The sequence below is a fragment of the Zonotrichia albicollis genome, chromosome 10, assembly GCF_047830755.1.
Source record: "Zonotrichia albicollis isolate bZonAlb1 chromosome 10, bZonAlb1.hap1, whole genome shotgun sequence".
Taxonomy (NCBI): domain Eukaryota; kingdom Metazoa; phylum Chordata; class Aves; order Passeriformes; family Passerellidae; genus Zonotrichia; species Zonotrichia albicollis.
The window spans coordinates 25,772,782-25,791,415 of record NC_133828.1 but is presented as its reverse complement, the minus strand read 5'-3'; the positions used below and the strand labels follow the sequence as shown (position 1 = coordinate 25,791,415).

General features: G+C 37.0%; 1 protein-coding gene across 2 annotated transcripts in view; it reads right to left on the bottom strand.

Annotated features, from left to right (window-relative positions):
- OLA1 (Obg like ATPase 1) overlaps positions 1–18,634 on the bottom strand; it is a 92,473-nt gene that overhangs the window by 39,535 nt on the left and 34,304 nt on the right. For both annotated transcript variants that reach the window (XM_074548474.1, XM_074548475.1), the window contains exon 5: positions 9,486–9,661. In XM_074548474.1, the coding sequence (XP_074404575.1) occupies positions 9,486–9,661 (176 nt within the window). The remainder of the gene's footprint in view (positions 1–9,485; positions 9,662–18,634) is intronic.

Below are 18,634 nucleotides of genomic sequence, written 5' to 3'. Positions count from 1 at the left end.
TGCTTCTATTTAGGACTGGTAAAAGAGTACAACCTGATCTTTTTATCTTCTCTATCACTGTACTAGTCATTTAAACACATTTCATCACTACTCAAGTTAACTTTGAGATGCTTAATAAAGAATACAAAGCAATGATCCACTTTCTTTTATTAGATCTGGCATCCCCAATTGTACACTTAGAGGTCAATCTGTCACAAGCAGAATGATCCACTTCGCCTTCTTTGATGAGAGGTACTCGTTTTCCAACTAGCAACATTATAACAAGAGCCATTCAGAAAGCCACCAAAAATCTGCCCAAATTCCAATTTCCCTACAGTTGTCAAAGCATATGAAATGCAGCAAACTTAATGAATATCAAATATCTATGTTTGTAAAATCAGTTCATTTCTGACTATATGCATGGCAATATATTTAGCACTTACAAATACTCAGTATATTTAGTCATACAAAATACAATGATTTTTAATTATGTCCTGCACTCATTTTCCAAAGACCACAAGTACTCAACCCACAAATGCTAAGCAGGTCATTAACAGTAAGTCCAGCAGTATAAAATAATGAAATACATGTAAATTGCATATAGCAGATTTACCAAGACCTACTCATGAAACACTACTGTGCAGAAAAATGTGCATACATTAATAGACTTTCTGGATGAATGATAGTAATAATGTGTGCCAATGCCAAATTCTTCTTACAGCATGAGGGACTAAACTGAAGCTTGGAAACCCACTTGCCTACTTGGCATCAGAGAATTGTGATTTTTTTGTTGTAAATTACCAGGGCATGTAATTAACTTCCGTAAATTTAATAAAGAAATAAGCAGTTGTGAGGATTATCACTTCACACTTCAAAGTGCAAGTGAATTCCCTGTGATCCTGCAGGCAGTGCAAAAGTCTCCACTAGTACAGAGTAACTGTGAGTATAGTAAGGTTTTTCCCCCACCAAGGGACATATGCAGTGTTTTTCAGTATCTTATTCCCTTCAAAACTTCCAAGATGTAAAACCTTACCATCTCCCTGTAAAAGCTTCAAAAGCACTTTTTATTAAAATGTTTCCTTTGTCTAAAATTCTATTATTTACACTTCTCTGCTGCTAGGAAAAGCTACAAGGAGTACCTAAAACATTATCCGTAGCTCTTAGTTAGCTCCTCTCACTTCATTCCAAAGTCCAACACCTTTGCATATCAGTAATGAAGATGGTAGTGCATAAATAACCCATTCTGACTTCCCTAAACAATCTGGCTCAGTGGCAGGAGGTGTTTCTCTAATAAATCACTGCATATACTAAATGGATTCAACACCACCTACCCAGCAGGTCTCAGAATACAACTGCAAATAAAAACCCCAATGTGGTGTTTCTGATGGCACTCCAAACAAACTCTCTGCCTTTCCCTGGTTACCACCTTTCAACAGCCAAAAAAGGCCATGTTAATGATACACACATTCTGGGAACAGTAACTTACAAACATTGGGAACTATGTAGGAACCAGAACTGCCCCACAGCTCTAAAAAAGCCAACCATACTTTTGAATACAAAACCCTGAAGTTCATGCACTGTTGGGCAGGGGCAAAGGGAGGGTGGATACAGTATTTACCAACACAGCACTTCCCTCTTGCGAGAGTGGCAGAGAAGCCTGGAGAGTCACAAGCAAATGAACTGTACTGTAACTAGAAGAATAATGCAATCCTGGAGTATATAAATAGCCTAGCGTCCAACAGGAATAATTTTATACTTATCTCTGCTGAAATGATGAAAAACTGGAGAAAAAACCAGAGGTTTTGAGAATGTGCTTATACATGAAGATTTGGTGTTCTTAAATTCTATGCTTTTATTCTTATTGCATATATATTTATGTAGATATATATAGATATATAGATATATATAAAACAAAAATATCACATATGCAGGGTTTTTCACACTACCATAGAGAAATCAAATGACTGCTAAAGCTTGACAAACATTGACTAAAATTGTCTCATTTCTATACAGTGAAGATAATTAATTAGTGGCATAGCTAATACAAGTTAAAGTAATTTAACTCTAGCCTGAAAATACTTTAATAAAGGTTAATTTTTCCTGTAAGACATAAATTCCATTTTAAGCACAGTTGTAAGAATTAAGTTGGGATATGCAAGGGATCAAACCAGATAATTATTATTCCATCTGACCTTCAAAAGTTCAAAATGGTATTTCAGATACAGATAGAGAACAATGCTATTGGAGGTTCTCATGGCTACTTCAACTGTGCTGCACCAAGAGCAGTTTACTGAGTACACATGAGGTGGATGGAGTGCACTGAGCCCACAGTCCTTCTATTCATGCCTTTCCTTGGAAATCTTTTCACTTCTCTTGAGCAGAGCCTCAGCTGTCTGCTCTTCCTGGAGGTTTTGTGGCAATTTAGAAGATTGAGGATGAAGCGACACGGCAAGAATTTATTCTAAAAACACTGTTTAAAAACAATGGTATTTTAAAGGACAACTAAGACACATTTGGCAGTTTAAAGAAAAGGCTAGATCATGTTTTTACATTGTGCTAAGTGTTTAAATAAGCTGTAGCAGCTGGGTGCAGGAAAGAGAACAAGCCAGGTACTGCACCAATTGGAGTGACAATGAGCTCCTCTGTGGTACAAAACAATGTCTAATCTCTTACAATTCCTTTGCTCACTGACTTTAATAAAAATACAATGGGCCAAGTAATGGATTTAGGACAAGCCCTTCTATTTAATACCTTCTCACAGAGCCGGTACAAGCTGTACACGATAAAAGATTTACTTAGAACTAGATGTCAATAATGTTTATGAACCACAACAAGCACTTTCACCCAAAACATTCTACAGGCATTCCAAGCAATGTAATTCCTGTTAATAATCCCCAAATTCTCCTGTGTGGGTCATCCTTGCAGCCTCTACAGCATTATGCATGAAACAACTCAGTCACCTGTTGTTTCTGAAAAAGCAAGCAAGAATAAAGAAAGCAGTCCATCTACAAGTGATTATTTCCAGCAGTTCAGAAATTCAGAACAGGGAAATTGCATTGAAAAGTAAAATGAAATATCTTTCGCAGAGTTTCATTAAACTATCCTTATTCCATTAGGAATTTTTTCAACTAAAATTTTCAACTAAATCCATGTGTGAATGCATTTGTTGTGCATTTGTGTGAATTAAACCGAATGAAATAGGTGTCTTTTTCAGCATACAGTTATTTTTATACAGTATTATTTTGGCATATGCACACAGAGTTTAAAATTACTTAGATCTAGACATACCAAGGGAGGCATGATTTACAAAATTAATTACTTTAAGCTACTTGTCAAATCTACACAGGAAAGATCAGCCTTGACAGAAAGTATTTAAGCACTGACTTTTCTCTATCTACTGATAATACCAAAAAAATCCAAATGTGTGTTTACACATTATGTATTTTTAAGTCAGGCTTTGCTACCAATCAATTCACAAACATCTGCCATGCTACATTCAAAATGTTCTCCAGAATGAACTTTAATTTCCTCTAAATACCACATTAAGCACAGTAAATGGTCCACTCAAGATTTTAGGCATAATTATGTGCATTAAGAATATAAATATTTTCTCGATTCCCTATGATTTAAGTTAGCAATTGTAAAAGCCATCAGCAGAGAGTATGTCAACAGTGTATGTGTACACTGCTCCTTTCTTTCCCTCTCCTGTGGCACAAACTGGCCTCTCAAACTCTCCTCACACAAGGAGACCAAAGAAACTGGAAAAAAAATTTTATACAATTCATGACTGTATTTATCTTCAACTTGGAATGAAAGAAAGGTGAACATTCCCAACTGACATCATCAGTTGGAGGAAATAAGAGTTCATCCATCCGTGAGAACTCTGGCAAGTGCTTGCAGCAAGAGGTCAGCAAATTCTGCCTGGCACATCTCATTCATCAGAATATTGCAGGAAGGAAAGGTTTTCAGCCAGTATATATTGGTAATAAGAACAAACTGAATCTACCAGCTCTTTGCTGTATGTCAAGTATCCCCCATACCATACTGGCGATTTTAACAACAAATGATGAACAAAAGAACATCTTTCAAACAGTTACTATATTCTCAGGACAGGACCAAGACATTAAATGTAAGGGAGGAGAATGGAAGGGATTAAAGCTACTTAAACCACCATTAGGAATATTTTGCTTTACTCTTCATAGTACATATGTGCTGACAAATACAATGGCCATAGGCTGAGTGTAAGTGTTCATTATTAGATCATTGTCCATCACAGTAACAAAACAAAGCTTGATGCCTTTCTTCTAAGCTGAATAGGCACTACGGTGGTTCTCATACCATTACACAAAAAAGGAGTCTCTAACTGCTCTTTCCATAACTGCAATTGCTTTTCCTCTTAAAAAATGTGCTTGATTTGATAAACTAATCTTATTTTTAAAATTACAGACTTTACAATGGAGACTGGTGAAAGCATCCCATTCAACCCAACACTGGAAGATCAAATCCAGTGAATGCTGATCCTGATCTACTGTAGAAGCTGCCTTTCAACAGAGAATTGGAAGGTCAAACACTGTTGCACACTGATTCTGACCTAAAGATTGTGTCTTCATATCACTAACATCAAAAATCTGCATCAGCTCAACTATAAACAATAGTCTTATAGTCAGATATGTAGATCTCAATTCTGTTAACATAAGAATTGTTCTGTGCTGGAATTCAAGATTTTGGGCACTGACAAAGGGCTCAAGGAATAGCTATCTGTTGCAGAGCTGTCAATTCTAAGGACTAGAACTGAACCAGGCAGGAAGGACATTGCAAGAGAATCCTGAAATAATGTTCACTTCACTGTATTAGATAGTATTAACTTAGAGACTTGTCTCCAGGACTGAAAAATCCCACCAATTAAAAAATAATTTTAAGATTGAATTTATCATTTGTACTTCTGATTTATAAAGTCATTCATATTTGAATTTTACTTTGAAATTCCCTGCTATCCAAAATGACAGATCAATAATAAGCTAATAATAAAGTTTAACTCAATATCTATCTAATGTCTCTGCATATACCATCATCAGACAGATTTAAAATATAAATCAAAAGTACTCTTACTGCTTTCTGAAATTATATCTGCAATGTTTTAATACATGCAAATAACAGGAGTATTTTTATTCTATAATATCTCTTTAGAAGGTTATAGCCAAAATAATATTTAAAGGTATATAAAGTCTGAAAGACTAGTACCCTTAGTAACAGTAAACAGCCATTTCTGAGAAGGCAGTGGGAATACTTGCAAAACAGACAATAAATGTGTAAAGGAAGCTATTCCAAGCTTATGTCAACATTACATGTTGGTGATCTTGGACCATATTGTGCCACTGATTTTTAAGTAGAACTTGAAAATTATTTCATTGATAGCTCCGTAACAACAGTCAGCTACTTTATTTCTGCTGACAGGGGATAAATTCTCTGAGAGACAGGACAGTTAATTCAACTGCCAAGCCAGGTCACTGCACAAAGGTAAATTTACCACCTGTAGGCAATGTAGGCTTTCACAGAGGAAAAATGATAATTAACAAGTTATGACACCATGCAAAAGGCAGGCAATCAAGTACAAATCTCAGATTTGAGTCTTGCTGACTGATACATAGAGTCAATTTTTTATTTTTCACCTCCTAAACCTTTTGGAGATTTTAGACTACCAAGTTACAATGGTGGTGGCTTATTGATAAAGCGAATATCCTAAAGCAGACAATTCATATTTATAAAATGAGACAAATGACTTCTATAACTCTCAACCAGTTGAAATTCTTGAGACACTCTCAAGCATCTTCACCTTGAATTGTTCCAAAAGGAATAGAGGAAAGAAAACAATAAAAAAGAGAGATACTAAAATTTTAACATAGTGCTTAAAAACAAAACCAAAACAATCCATGAAGATCAAGTCTTCTTTCATAACCTCCTGGTTTTCCTGAAAGGAAAAATGACTGGGAACACTTGGTGCACAGACAAGAGCTGTTTGTTCCTCATCTCTGCTGCAGAAGAAAAATATTCCTAAGAACAGAATATTAGCAATGGCTGTGCATTATATTGGCAAATAATTTTAAAAGGCAAATCTTGAGAAGTTGTCTCCCAGTCCTGTCCCATCCTCTATTTTTTTGAAGACAATCTGTTTGGAAAAAAGGATTCATTTCAGGCCATACTGTCTCTTCATAATTTTTTTTTTAAACTAGAAAAAGCAAGCCTTGAACAGTAGCTGCAAGTGCATGGAAATATCACAAACTGTGCTGGACAGGGAACTCTCTCTGTGACAAACAAGCTAAATGCAGAGTGCAATGGACTGGGGAAGTGCAGACTGACCAAACTGCCAAAATACACTCCTAACGTCTGGCTACCCCTTTTAGGAAGGTGGAATAATCTTTAACTGCTTTTTTCACGAATCCCACACGGTTTCCCTCCTAGACCTGTAAATCATTTACTGCATAGTCAATCCTGCTATAGTGTACTATAATATATTATATATAATGCAAGCACAGGCCTTGTGTGCAAGCCAAAACATGAAAGGAAAAGAGGCAAAGCAAACTGCACAGAAGTGCCTCCCAACCCAGTGGATGAACACCTGAAGCCCTGTAGTGGCCAGAAATGCCCAAGAGCAACTGTTACAGTCTTACAGCTACACAAACCCGCTTCTAGAAGCTGCATGACTGGACCAAAGGATTGATTTACCAGGAGAAGAAAGGAGGTTTCACAGGCCTTCACCAAAAATGTCCACTTTATGAAGTCTAGTGTATATACATTACAATTCAAGTATGCAAGTCACAGGGAAGAGAGGCAAGAAGGTCCAAGATCAGCAAGATTCAGAGGCATTATGCCCCCCATTTCCTTGAAGAGATTCCCTAGTGACTATAGTTCCTCCGTGCAGTCTTTGTCTCAAGGGAAGCATTAATTTGTGCTTCCCCACTGTTTAACCACCCCCTCCCATGAAACAAAGGAATTTCACGCCTTTGAAACCTCTATTGTTGTTGACAAACTCAGCTGAGACTGGTCATGTGTAACAGCTATTATTGGGAACAGAACAGGCAGAGCAACATGACGTCAAGAACCTGATCTTTTCTGTGCATGTGCTCATAAAAACAGGATTAAGGAAACATAACAAATGACAGGAAGTGTGTCACAAATACAAGGTGACAAAGTCATTTTGACAGGTGAACAACAGATGAAGTAATAGTAAGGAGACTGAAGGAAGAGACAATGAAATGGAGGAGAAACTGAAGCTGGGTAAAAAAAGATGAATAATAAAGATTTGAAATTTTTCTTTAATTAATCTAAATTGCATTTCTAGATTTGAAGTTTTTTATTTACTGTCTCCCTTAAATTGAGGATAATCTGATATTTTCTGTTTTCAAAGACATACCAACTTCCTGTAGTTAAAAAATGGCTAAGAACAACTCCTATCACACAATCATAACGGTACCTACCACCCATCAAGTTACCTGATCACTATTACAAATTCTATTTAAAACACACTTCAGTTATGATTCTTTGTAATCACAAAAGTGTCATCTTCTTCCTTCACACATGAAGAACATACATTGTGATATAAAATCCTCAAAGCACCCACAGAGGTACACTCAAAAACTAGATAGGAATGTTCCATCACAAGGAGCTGAGCAAAGCTGTTTCCAAAGACAGCCACACAACAAAGTGAGTGAGAAGAGCTCGAGGCTGGGCAGAACAGCATCACAGCACTCCTCATTTTCATCCTGTCATACCAATGTGAAATGTAGCTTTAGGATGAACTTTGAATTCGCTACGGACAGGATTTTTGCTTGCCCCTTTCTTTAACATGAATTAAAAGGTGAAATACTGTGTGGACGCTATTTGAAACTGCAGGCATAAACTGCACTGTTCGTCTAAGCATGCAAAACCTTTTGTGAAAGATAAAAATCGCTGCCCACATGTACTCAGGGCTGGGTTGACATGACAGATAAGACCTGAAATGAAGGTTCTTAAATGAAGGTTCTCTCTCTCTGGGCTTACATAAAGCCTTTAAATCTTCCAACAATAGCTATTTTTTCTGGCCTAGACAAATCAAGAAATAAAACAGTTTTCATGCCAGATGAAGACTAGTTCTTCACCAACAGAAGCTACCACGGAAGTGCTTATAACACTGCATCATGGAGCAGAATATTTTGGAGGGAGGTGTTCATTTTCAGCTCCTGTCTGTTTCCAGACACTAGGCAGGGTCAACAAATTTCACTGCACTTCAATATTGATAAATTAACCCAGCAGCACCAATATAACAATGTTTTTCTTCTTACTTGGTTGTCACCGACATCTTTTCATAAAAATCCTTTCTTTAGGATTTTTCCCCCTTCTGAGAAGCTGTGGCCTCAGCAACAAAATGTAAACAATGGTTATCTGCTGCTGTGGAATTCCACAGGTGGATCCGTGACTGGTCTCGGGTGGATGTTTGGATTTACTGACCACTCACAGCAGAGCTGTTCTTGCTCTCTGCTGAGACACAGACCCTTGTATTCATTCCTTTTCGATTCTTAGCTTAGCTAGCCTTCTGAGAACTTTTCTCTCTATTCCTTTTGGTATAGTCATAATGTAATATATATCATAAAATAATAAATCAAGCCTTCTGAACACGAGGTCAACATCCTCACCTCTCTCTTCACCCTGCAACCCTTGCAAGCTCTGTAACACTTGGTATCAAAAAATCCATCTGAGAAAACAGTATCTTCTTAATATTACTTGCTAGACATAAATAATTTATTTCCGCACTGATAAACTGTTGTAATAATTAGAAAATGCATTTTATATATCACCTGAAATATTTATAGAATATTAATGACAAAGAAAAATGAATGACTATTGGCAAAGCACAGGGGAGTCAAAAGACAAGTAGGAGTAAAACAATTTGCAAAAAATATACTTGGAAGTTGATAGTTATTATACATTACTAATTTACAAAGAAACATCACTACTACCCTGTGATAACTGAGCTCATTTAAGCAGATTTCTACAACAACATTCTAAAATTAATTTCAACTAGCAATCTCTATTTAACATGCACTAAAAGACACAAAGTGCAATCACAAAACAAAAATACATTCACTTGCTGGCTACAGGAATACTAATATCAACATAATGCTAGAACTTAACAGCAGGAATAAGTCAGAAGTAACTCTGAATTACAACTTAGACACTGATGTAAATTTGACAAAGGATTGGCAATTCGCATACAAAGGTGTATCAGCAAGAAAATAACAGCTGAATTTCAAAAGTTACAATTAGCTACATCTATGAAATCTTACACTGACAGCACAGCCAGTCATTCTAGTATTTTTTCAACTCATAATAATTACTTTAAAATACATATAAAAATAGTAGTAGAGTTTTGTATTACACACGTGGGATCAATAAGAAAACCCAACAATACAAATATTTCAATTCAATGCTGACAAGACTTAATGATTTACTTTCATAGGTCATGTACTTACATATTCAGGTTTTAATTTCTTGTCTCCTCCTCTTACAGCTACTTTTTCAAGCTTATCTATGCTCTGCAGGATCAGCTCCTCATCCTTCAGTCTAAGTTCTTCATGTATAATTTCGATGTCACGAACAGGATCTACACTACCTTCAACATGAGTAATATCATCATCTTCAAATGCTCCTAAAACAAAATAACATTTAAATTACCTATTAAGCTAAAAAGACAAGAAATATATATTTAGAACATACTGAGTCAAGAAAGTTTGAAATTGAAAAGACACATGGTTGTCCCACCCATGTACAAGTGTCCTGTGCAATGTTTTATATCATACTGGTTTAGTATGTTAATTTACACATCCACTCCAGGATCCAAAGCTCCCTCTCTGTATATCCAAAGCATGGCACTTTGCCATTTCAGGACAGGACTTAGAGCATTTAAGAGATTCTCTTAGAAAGGAACGGGCTGGAGCAGTTTCCTGAAAATAGCTGGTGTGTTTTACAGTATCTAACCCAGAAGTAGCAAACACAATAGCTAAACTGAACATTATGGAACATTTTAATACACACAGTAATGATTACAAGAATGATGGAGAGAAAACCTTTCAAATCACCTCGGCAGACCTCACTGGCTGCCCAAGAAATGCATTAGGAAATGAAGAAGTTCTAGACAAAGAATTGTGAAGTTCTGAAAGACTCTTAGTGTTTCCAAGGGAAACAGGGCTTAGAAAAAAAGGCCTGAAATCATCTGGCAGACCTCGTCCCTGTTTCAATCTACTTTATCACTGTGGTTCTGACGGTGATTAGATAATGAACCACTCAGACACACAATTTACACAGCAGCTAATTTCATCGGCCTGATTTGAGGGTATGGTTTTTAGGGGGCCATCAAAGAAGCAGATGAAGGTGCATTTGTCATATATGAGTGACAACCATTCACAGTATCTGAACAAAATGGTGCTGGCCCTTATTAGAAACACATGCTATTATCACATATTTAAAGTGCAGTTGAAGCCATAATTTCAAATTGCCAACTGGAAACATAAGGTTAAAACAACCAGATATTACTGACGCATGTGTGCTGACTTCATGCCCTTCTGATGACAATCTGGCAACATAATTCAACTAGGATTGAAATTATCAGATAAGCAGCATCACTTAAAAAAAATCCTACTCCCCCCAAAAAAAGCAATACATACTTTAAAAATAAAAATATTAACAGATAAAAAGTGTATTAATTCTTCCTGGATCAATTTTCAGAGTACTTGCATGCCTAACCTGTAACATTAAAGATATGCATGAGAAATCAACCATGAAAAGAATGCTACTTGAACATTACCAAAGTTAAAACTTATTTCTTACACAGGAAAAAAATTCAAGTCATTTCTTGTACTGAAAAACATAACAAAAAGGGTAAACAACAAACAATTCCTTAACTGATATATAGAAAGTTGTGGGGGTTCTTTGTCATCATTAACACCTTAAACTTCATCTTTTGTTTTAACTTACTGAATACCAAGATTATAGCAACAAAGCCTTACACCAATGCACATGGAAGACAGGTTTAAAAGGTTGTTCACAGTCAAATATCAAAACCATTTTTACATAAACTTACGAACAGCCTTTCAAATAGTGGCTACCAGAAGTTCCCTCCTCTCTCATGAACTGTTACTCTCCAAAGCTGATCAGTGAACTACCTGGGTACAAGCAGAATTACCTCAGCAACAGATCCTGATGCTGGCCATGATGGGAGAACAGGCTGCTCTGTTAAATGGAAACACTCCACACTAATCTATACCAGTGCCAGGCAATCAAGGAAGAGATACCACAGCCCTTGTCTTCCATAAATCCTTACTTGCACACCTGACAGAATGAGATGTAGGCTGTTCAGATGAGCAAATATTAGAGAACAGCTTACCTGCTCTGTTCTATTTTACAAGGAAAATATTGAATAAAACGGGTAGAAGTAGGAAGATGTCACCACACAGACCAACAAAACATCTACTTGCCTCAGCCTTCTCAACTGATACGTTGCATTCATTCACTAAAAGACTTTCTTCCTTATATCAAGAAAAAAAGCCTCCATGACCATGTAAATAATATCTTCTGACATCCCTCTGCATCTAGTGTCCATGGGTTTAAAAAGCAACAAAACTCCCCACACTGTTAAAGTCAGGGAAAAGCTGGATGACCATGAAGATCTTCCATTTAGAACATAAAAATAAAAACTAAAATAAACTGTTTGTTTTGGTCTTAAGGGATGAGGGAGACTCAAGAAGAAGGGAAGGAAAAGGCAGAGTGACACCACTAGGATGGAAGAGCCTTAGTTTTTAACTTTGTCTCAATATCCATGTGGGATGTATCCGGAACGATCTATTATGCCAGCCTCCAGCCCGCTCTGCAGTGATGGTCTGCTACAAATCACACTGAGCACTGTAGGGAATTCAATTCCAGTCTGCAGAGCTGCATGCAGACATAGCAAGCCAGAACTGGTGGTAACCTTAGGAATTAGGCTTTGAGCAAGAGAGAAGATCTCTTGGAAAAAGTACAGATGTGAGAAACTAGCAGTTAAACTACCAGAAAAATGTTTTACTCAGTACCTGATTTTAAAAACTGCCTATATTAAAGCGCAAAGTAGTAGGAAAAAATGGAGTTGCAAAGCTGAGTTTATAAATAAGATAAACAAGAAAATGTGCATATTATTTACAAGTTTCAATGATGAAAATAAGAAACATAATCTCAAACTACAAACCTTACCGGTAATAGACTGTTAACAGCATATTGTTATTTTTTACTTTGTCGTTCTGCCTTTGCGTGAAATACCTCTGTCAAGCAAGGCCTTTACCTCTCTTTTGTTGGGGAAGATGTTATGATAGCCCCACCTTCCCTGCAGCACACACAGCAGCAAAACAGAAAACCCAAAGGCTTTATTTTAAAGTACAACAAACGGAGTACTAAGAACCCCATCACTGTCCAGTTAAAGATAATGCAATAGCTGTACCATGAACATGATGCACAAGGTGGACACAGGCTAGGAACGCTGAGTAGCACCAGACTAGTAGCTGGTATGGTGCACTGTGTAGAAAAACAGCCCGATGAAACTAAAAACTGCTGAATTGGAAGAAGTAGGGAAAATGGAAGGTGGGTCTAGAGATACACGATGACAGCAAACAAATGAGAATTTTGTTTTTCTGAAGGAACAGGTAAGACTGTCTTCAGTATCAGGCAAAAAAACTCAAAATCAGTTCGTTTATGGACACTGAAGAAGAAAAATGAAAAACAAACATCAACAAAGAAATCCTCAGATTAGCTTATCTGATACTGCTCTCTCATTACAACAAAATCTATGAGAAAAATAATAGGGACAAGGCAAAACAGACATTTGGTAATCTTATTTTGATCTCAAGCCGAATACAGCTTGGGAGAAAAATGAGGGAGCAAAGGTTCCCCAAAATTATACTAACAGGGCATCCAGATGAGGAAGCAAAGGACTAGAATGGGATGGCTGTAAAACAGCACAGACTGCAAACATGGCCACGTGTCAGAAGTAAAGCCCACACTGACGATGAGGTGTGTTTAAATTTTGTGAACCTCAAACAAACCATGTCTGTCTTCTTACTGACATAATGAGGCCTCAATTTCTGTAAGTAGGAGGGAGGCTTACAAGGTTAGCAGCTTGTTCACACAATATCCTCTGTAGTACAGGCACACCTGCAGGATACAGGCTGCTGAGCTCTGTAGTCTAGCATCTCAAGTTTTCATTAAGAAATTAATTTTTTCAAAGTTGTGCTAAAAATTCATCTTTTAAAAGCTGCTATGATATTTTGGAAGTTCAACAAACAAAAAATTGATCTAACGACTTTATTTATTTTAAAATAATACTAATTAAAAAGCATATTTACAATTAACATCTCCAAAACTAGTCACACCACTGTGTTCTCAAGACAGTATGACCTATGGACATAATGACCTTCTCCAATGAATAAAATGAAAACCCATTGTACTTCCCACATCTTCACCAATGCATTTGCTTTTAAAACATAAAGGGCCTCAGCATTTCTCCAACATTACCCCAAACCACACCACCTTCCTTTTGACTTCTTCCTTGAGTTATACTGCCTGTGTTCCAAAACTGCCCTCTTTCTACTGCAGGAAACTATGGCACACTACTGTAAGAGGAAAAAGGAATCAATCTTTCTGGCAAAGAAATGCATACATAAAATAGACTTGCTCAAGAATCTCCCCAAGGAACCATGTGTTTGTCAACAGCCAAGCTAATCACACAGCAGTAACAGGAAGGTCAACTGGGAAACTCTGATTGGTAATTTAATTACTTTAAAAAATCATTACTAGTTCTCAGGCATCTCTCTCACATATCCTAGCAGAGGTAAACTATAATTTTACCAGAAGTTTGTTAAAGGAAGTTGAACAGAAACCATGTTTCTTATTTTAAGTATTTTTTTTATATATATATAAGCTTTTTCTCAAATAATCTCCCATAACATCCTGATGGATTTGCACTCTACCTTTAAAAATCTCTGTCACTTCCTTTAGTGTACAAGAGCAAAGATTACAGAGTTAAAAACATCAGGCTCACTGCAAGTACACATGTGCTGTGGTAAATTCCCTTCATGTTTTAGCAGTATCCAGATACTGCTATTAAAACAAGACAAGTATTTAGACAGGAAAATGGTAACGCATAATACTGGAGCAGGATTCATTTTTGTCAGCTAATAGCCTCAAAATAATGATATAAGCTGAAATTACTAGAAGCAAGGAGCTTGGAAATTATCACTGCCACACCCAGCTCCCTCTACCACTGCCCTTAGGCTCAAACTTGAAATATTCCTCAGTTTTGGGGAAGGGTTTATCTTTAGCTGAGCACTTTATCTGGGCTGTCTGGGTCCAAGTGTGGGGGGCCAAAAATATGTTTTTAAGTGGCGTGAAAGATAGAATGCAGCAATAGCTGGTTCTGCACATTTCTTTCAAATTATTGGCTTAAAATGCAGAAAACAAAATGAATGGAGAAGATGTGCAACTTGACTCTGTTTTTTTCCTGTGGAAGTGCAGGAACTGTCAATTTGTAAGGTCTTGATGGCAGCCAGGACACCCAGTCTAGATTTGTTCTTGACAAGCAAAACTAAGAACACATAAATATGTATACAGGACAGCCATAACGAATGTCACTTTTAAATGGTATCATCTAATGGCATGCACATTTCTTCCCATTTCTTTCAAAAATCAGCTTCAAAATTCCTTTGACAAAATTTACCTCTCAGCCTCCAGAAATTTTTGCATTGCTTATGTTATACCTGTCAAGATCTGATGACTGTATGTTATGTATTCATCTGAACAGAACCACTACACTTAGTTACAGGCTATCATCAACCAATTCATTCTCTTGCTAAAATCAAGTCATCCAATTACTCCTTGACTAATCAAGGCTGTTTTGGCTTTTTCTTTTTTCAAAAGGTACTCAACAGCATAAACAGTTCACTTACAAGAAATGGAAAGGGGCTAATCAGCAGAATTATTGTTTTGCTGCCACAATTTGCAGTATTTAAATGCAGTTGCTGATTGGACTGAAAGTTTTATGATATAGCATATAAAACTAGTTCGACATAAAAACGAAGAAGCTGCCTATAGCCTAAACCTTATTGTTTCTAGCTGCTCCAAGCTGCCACTGAGATGCTAAAATCTAAATCAAAATACTACTTCTAAACTTATCTTATTCTGCTCCTAATTGCAATTATGGAAATTAATTATTATCTTCAAGATTAATTTCTCTTTTATATACCAGTCGCTTCATTTCTCTAATTATCCTTACCCTTAAAGTAAAATGTAACCAAACATTTGACTAACACTAAAGCTTCCCATAATGGCATTCTGGCATCTTGCATTCATTTACTAAAGGTAAGCAGCGTATTGGTACATGTTATGCTGCAATTAAGGGGGATATTTACAATTTGATCAGAATCCGAACTGCATCACAAGCTGAAACTCCCATTGGTATTTAGGGTAATGACCAGCATTTTTGTCAATAAACTATAAGGGAATGTTTAATAACAGCACCACCAAGCAGAGCTAGAGAGTAATTGGTGCTTGCATTTCCCCTGCACATACATTCAGTGAGTGCTATCAAAGGGAGCTGCTCGGCACAGCCGGGCCGGCACATCACGGCACACACACACAGCCCCGGTACAAGCCCTGCACAAACGAGCAATAATGTTATCTGGCCACTTACTGTGGGAATGGGGGACACAACAAACAAATAAAATACAGTAACTTGAGTGGGAAGCTAGAAGGAGGGTATTTCTTTGAGCTACAAAAAAACAAGACTAGAAGTATAAAAAAAAATATTATAATTAATATCTATACTTAGACTGGCTTGACACGCTATCATCAGTATTCCAAAGACTTAAACTGTAAAAGATACTGCTATTTCTGACTGAGGTGTAGGTATATTTAACAATACAGAATGTACTCAACTTTGATGATAGTACATTTTACTATGCATATTTATTATTAGGAGAAAATAATACCATCAGAATCAACATTTTTACAGCTTCTTAAACAAAGCACATGTTAACAAAGAACCAAAAATAAAGTAGGTTTAGCATGTTTTCCCTTACAAGCTAATTTCAAGTGAAATTAATCACCTGTAACACAAACCTAATATTCTTTAAGCAGAGTAATTTTCAGTTGAAGAAGATGCACCTGCCTACATCTTCAACATAAGCAAAATCAAGTACAAAAAACATTAAATAAAACGTTGTAGTAAACCTTGACTTCTGAAGAAAGAATTTTTTAGACATCTTTTGTGGCTTTGTTTTGTGCTACAGCCCCTTAAGTTTTGTCTTCATAAAGCCCTAACTAGTTGTAATCACTTGCAGTCTAATTGTGGACATTTATCTGCTTTTCTTATGCATAGAACATAGCTATTAAAGCTGAATGGTGATGGTGTGAAGTATAGGTTAAATTGGGTGAAATTAAAGCAAATTACTCTGGGATGTGGAACTCTGAAAATAGAAACCGCCAATGATTTGCAACCCTCTTGATGATCAGCTTCACAGAACCCTAAATGACAAGAAAACTTACATATTTTAAAGTTAACTAGATTTTTTTAAAATAATGTGTATAAATTTATTTCAGATGCAAGCAGTCACTCTGGCAATAATTATTTTGTCTTACCTGCATCGTAAAAATACAAGAAAAGGGTTTAATTTCCATTTAAAACACTTGTTTTTATTCTCAAGTTTAGCTGATTTTTAGCAACAAAAACCAGTTCAGAATATTAGGCGCAGCATTAATGACTTCGAACACAACACTGCAGTTTATGTGTACCATATGGCTGTACAGACACAGGATGGTAAAAGCAGCTGCTTTGGGCTTTCTTGACTGGTGTAGTATTAGGACTTAATTCATTACTTACCTATATAAAAGACAAGCAGCTCCATTTACCCTGCTGAGCCCTAATACCACAGCAGTCAGGAGCGAGCAAACCGCTCCCCAAAAGTCTGAACCAGCAGCTGAATGGCAGCCCTTTCAACCAAATCTATTGGGAGCATTTGACAAAAAAGGGCACGTCTATTTCTGCACCAGCAGACACACAATGAGAGCATGGAGAAGCAATACAGGACTCTAAATGACTGTAGTATCAACTTCTTAAGTATACAAAGAATTTACATTTGCATAAAAGTACTCGTAAATCAAGTACTGCACAAGGTCAGAGATAAAAATTAAAATCTCCCCGGGAAACACTGAGGGAAAGCAATTCACTTCAGGACATGAGAGTTGGCAGAAGAAACCACAATCCAGTTCCTGATGGAGGCAGTTTTATCAGAGAAAAGTTGTTACCAAGACAGTCGCTCCAATGAGCTTCTCTATAAAATCCTGCTCCAGAGCTCCTACTCTTGAGTGTGCCTGGCAGATATTAGTGATTTATTTCAGATGTAAAATGTGTTTACTTGCCACTGCTCTCATCCTGCCACCACTGGGCTGTAGTCATCCCTCCACAGGCAAAACCTTTTACCTGCTTTGATTTGCTATCAAGTTGGTCATACTGAGTAAAGGATATTATTTGACAGCTGAAGTAAAAAATCTTTGAGCCCTTTGTCCCTGTTTGCCAAGGGCTTTCTCTGACTGCCCTTGATTATATATTGTAAATACTAACACTGCACTTCCCACCAAATAGTTGGGACACAATTGGGATATATTCCTTAATTTCCTTTCCTGCAACGTGTTACCTGAGTAATTCAAACAGATTCACTATCAGAAGACACCTTGGGAAGGGCAGCACTTGATGTAAAACATTTTGAGATGGCTAGCACATCACATAAATTGTTTAAAATTGCCTAGGAAAAACTCTTTGTTCAGATTTTTACAAACCACAAGTGTGTTAACAGGAAGAAGGGGCAAATTGGGAACATAGCCTGGTCAAAAGCCTAAACACCAAAAGAATGCATATGCTTGCTTCAGAGACAAGTGCTCTTGTCACCCTGAGCTCAGTCTTATTCGATTTTATGTTACTTTCTGTTCTAATGACTGAAAACCTCCCTTTGTGAGTTAAAGTCACAAAAAGAGAAGCAAACAGGAGCAAGGGGGATTCTCCACAGAACTCCCCTCCCTGGTGTGTCCTCTGCTGCAGCACTGCCTGCATGAAGCATACAGCATGCAGGAAGGTTTGGCCACAAACACCAGTGGATAACTTCTAACATCTCTGTGTACCATACATCCAGATTTTCCTACTCAAAAGTAGACTGAAATTCATATATTTGCAATCTGATGGAATCTACACTGTACAAAATCATAGTTTCCTAAGCAGACGCCATTTGGAAAGCAGAAATATGCCCAGGTAGAACTGTGCATTCATACTGCCTCCAGAAACACCCTATCTCTGTGCTGCATTTTGCCCCTTTTTTTCTGAAGGCCAGTCATCCTGGTCTTCTCTTTAGGAATACTCAGTTTAAAGCTCCCAGTCATATCTGCAATCTCTCAGGGTCACCATAACAAAACACAACTGCTAGCAGTAACTATGTTTTTAAGACAATATATCTGCAGAGATCATGAATAGCAACTAGCAGCCATTAGCAGAAACACACAGGGCAGTTCTACCTAGCCTTGAATGACCAGATACATAGGAAACATCTTAATTATT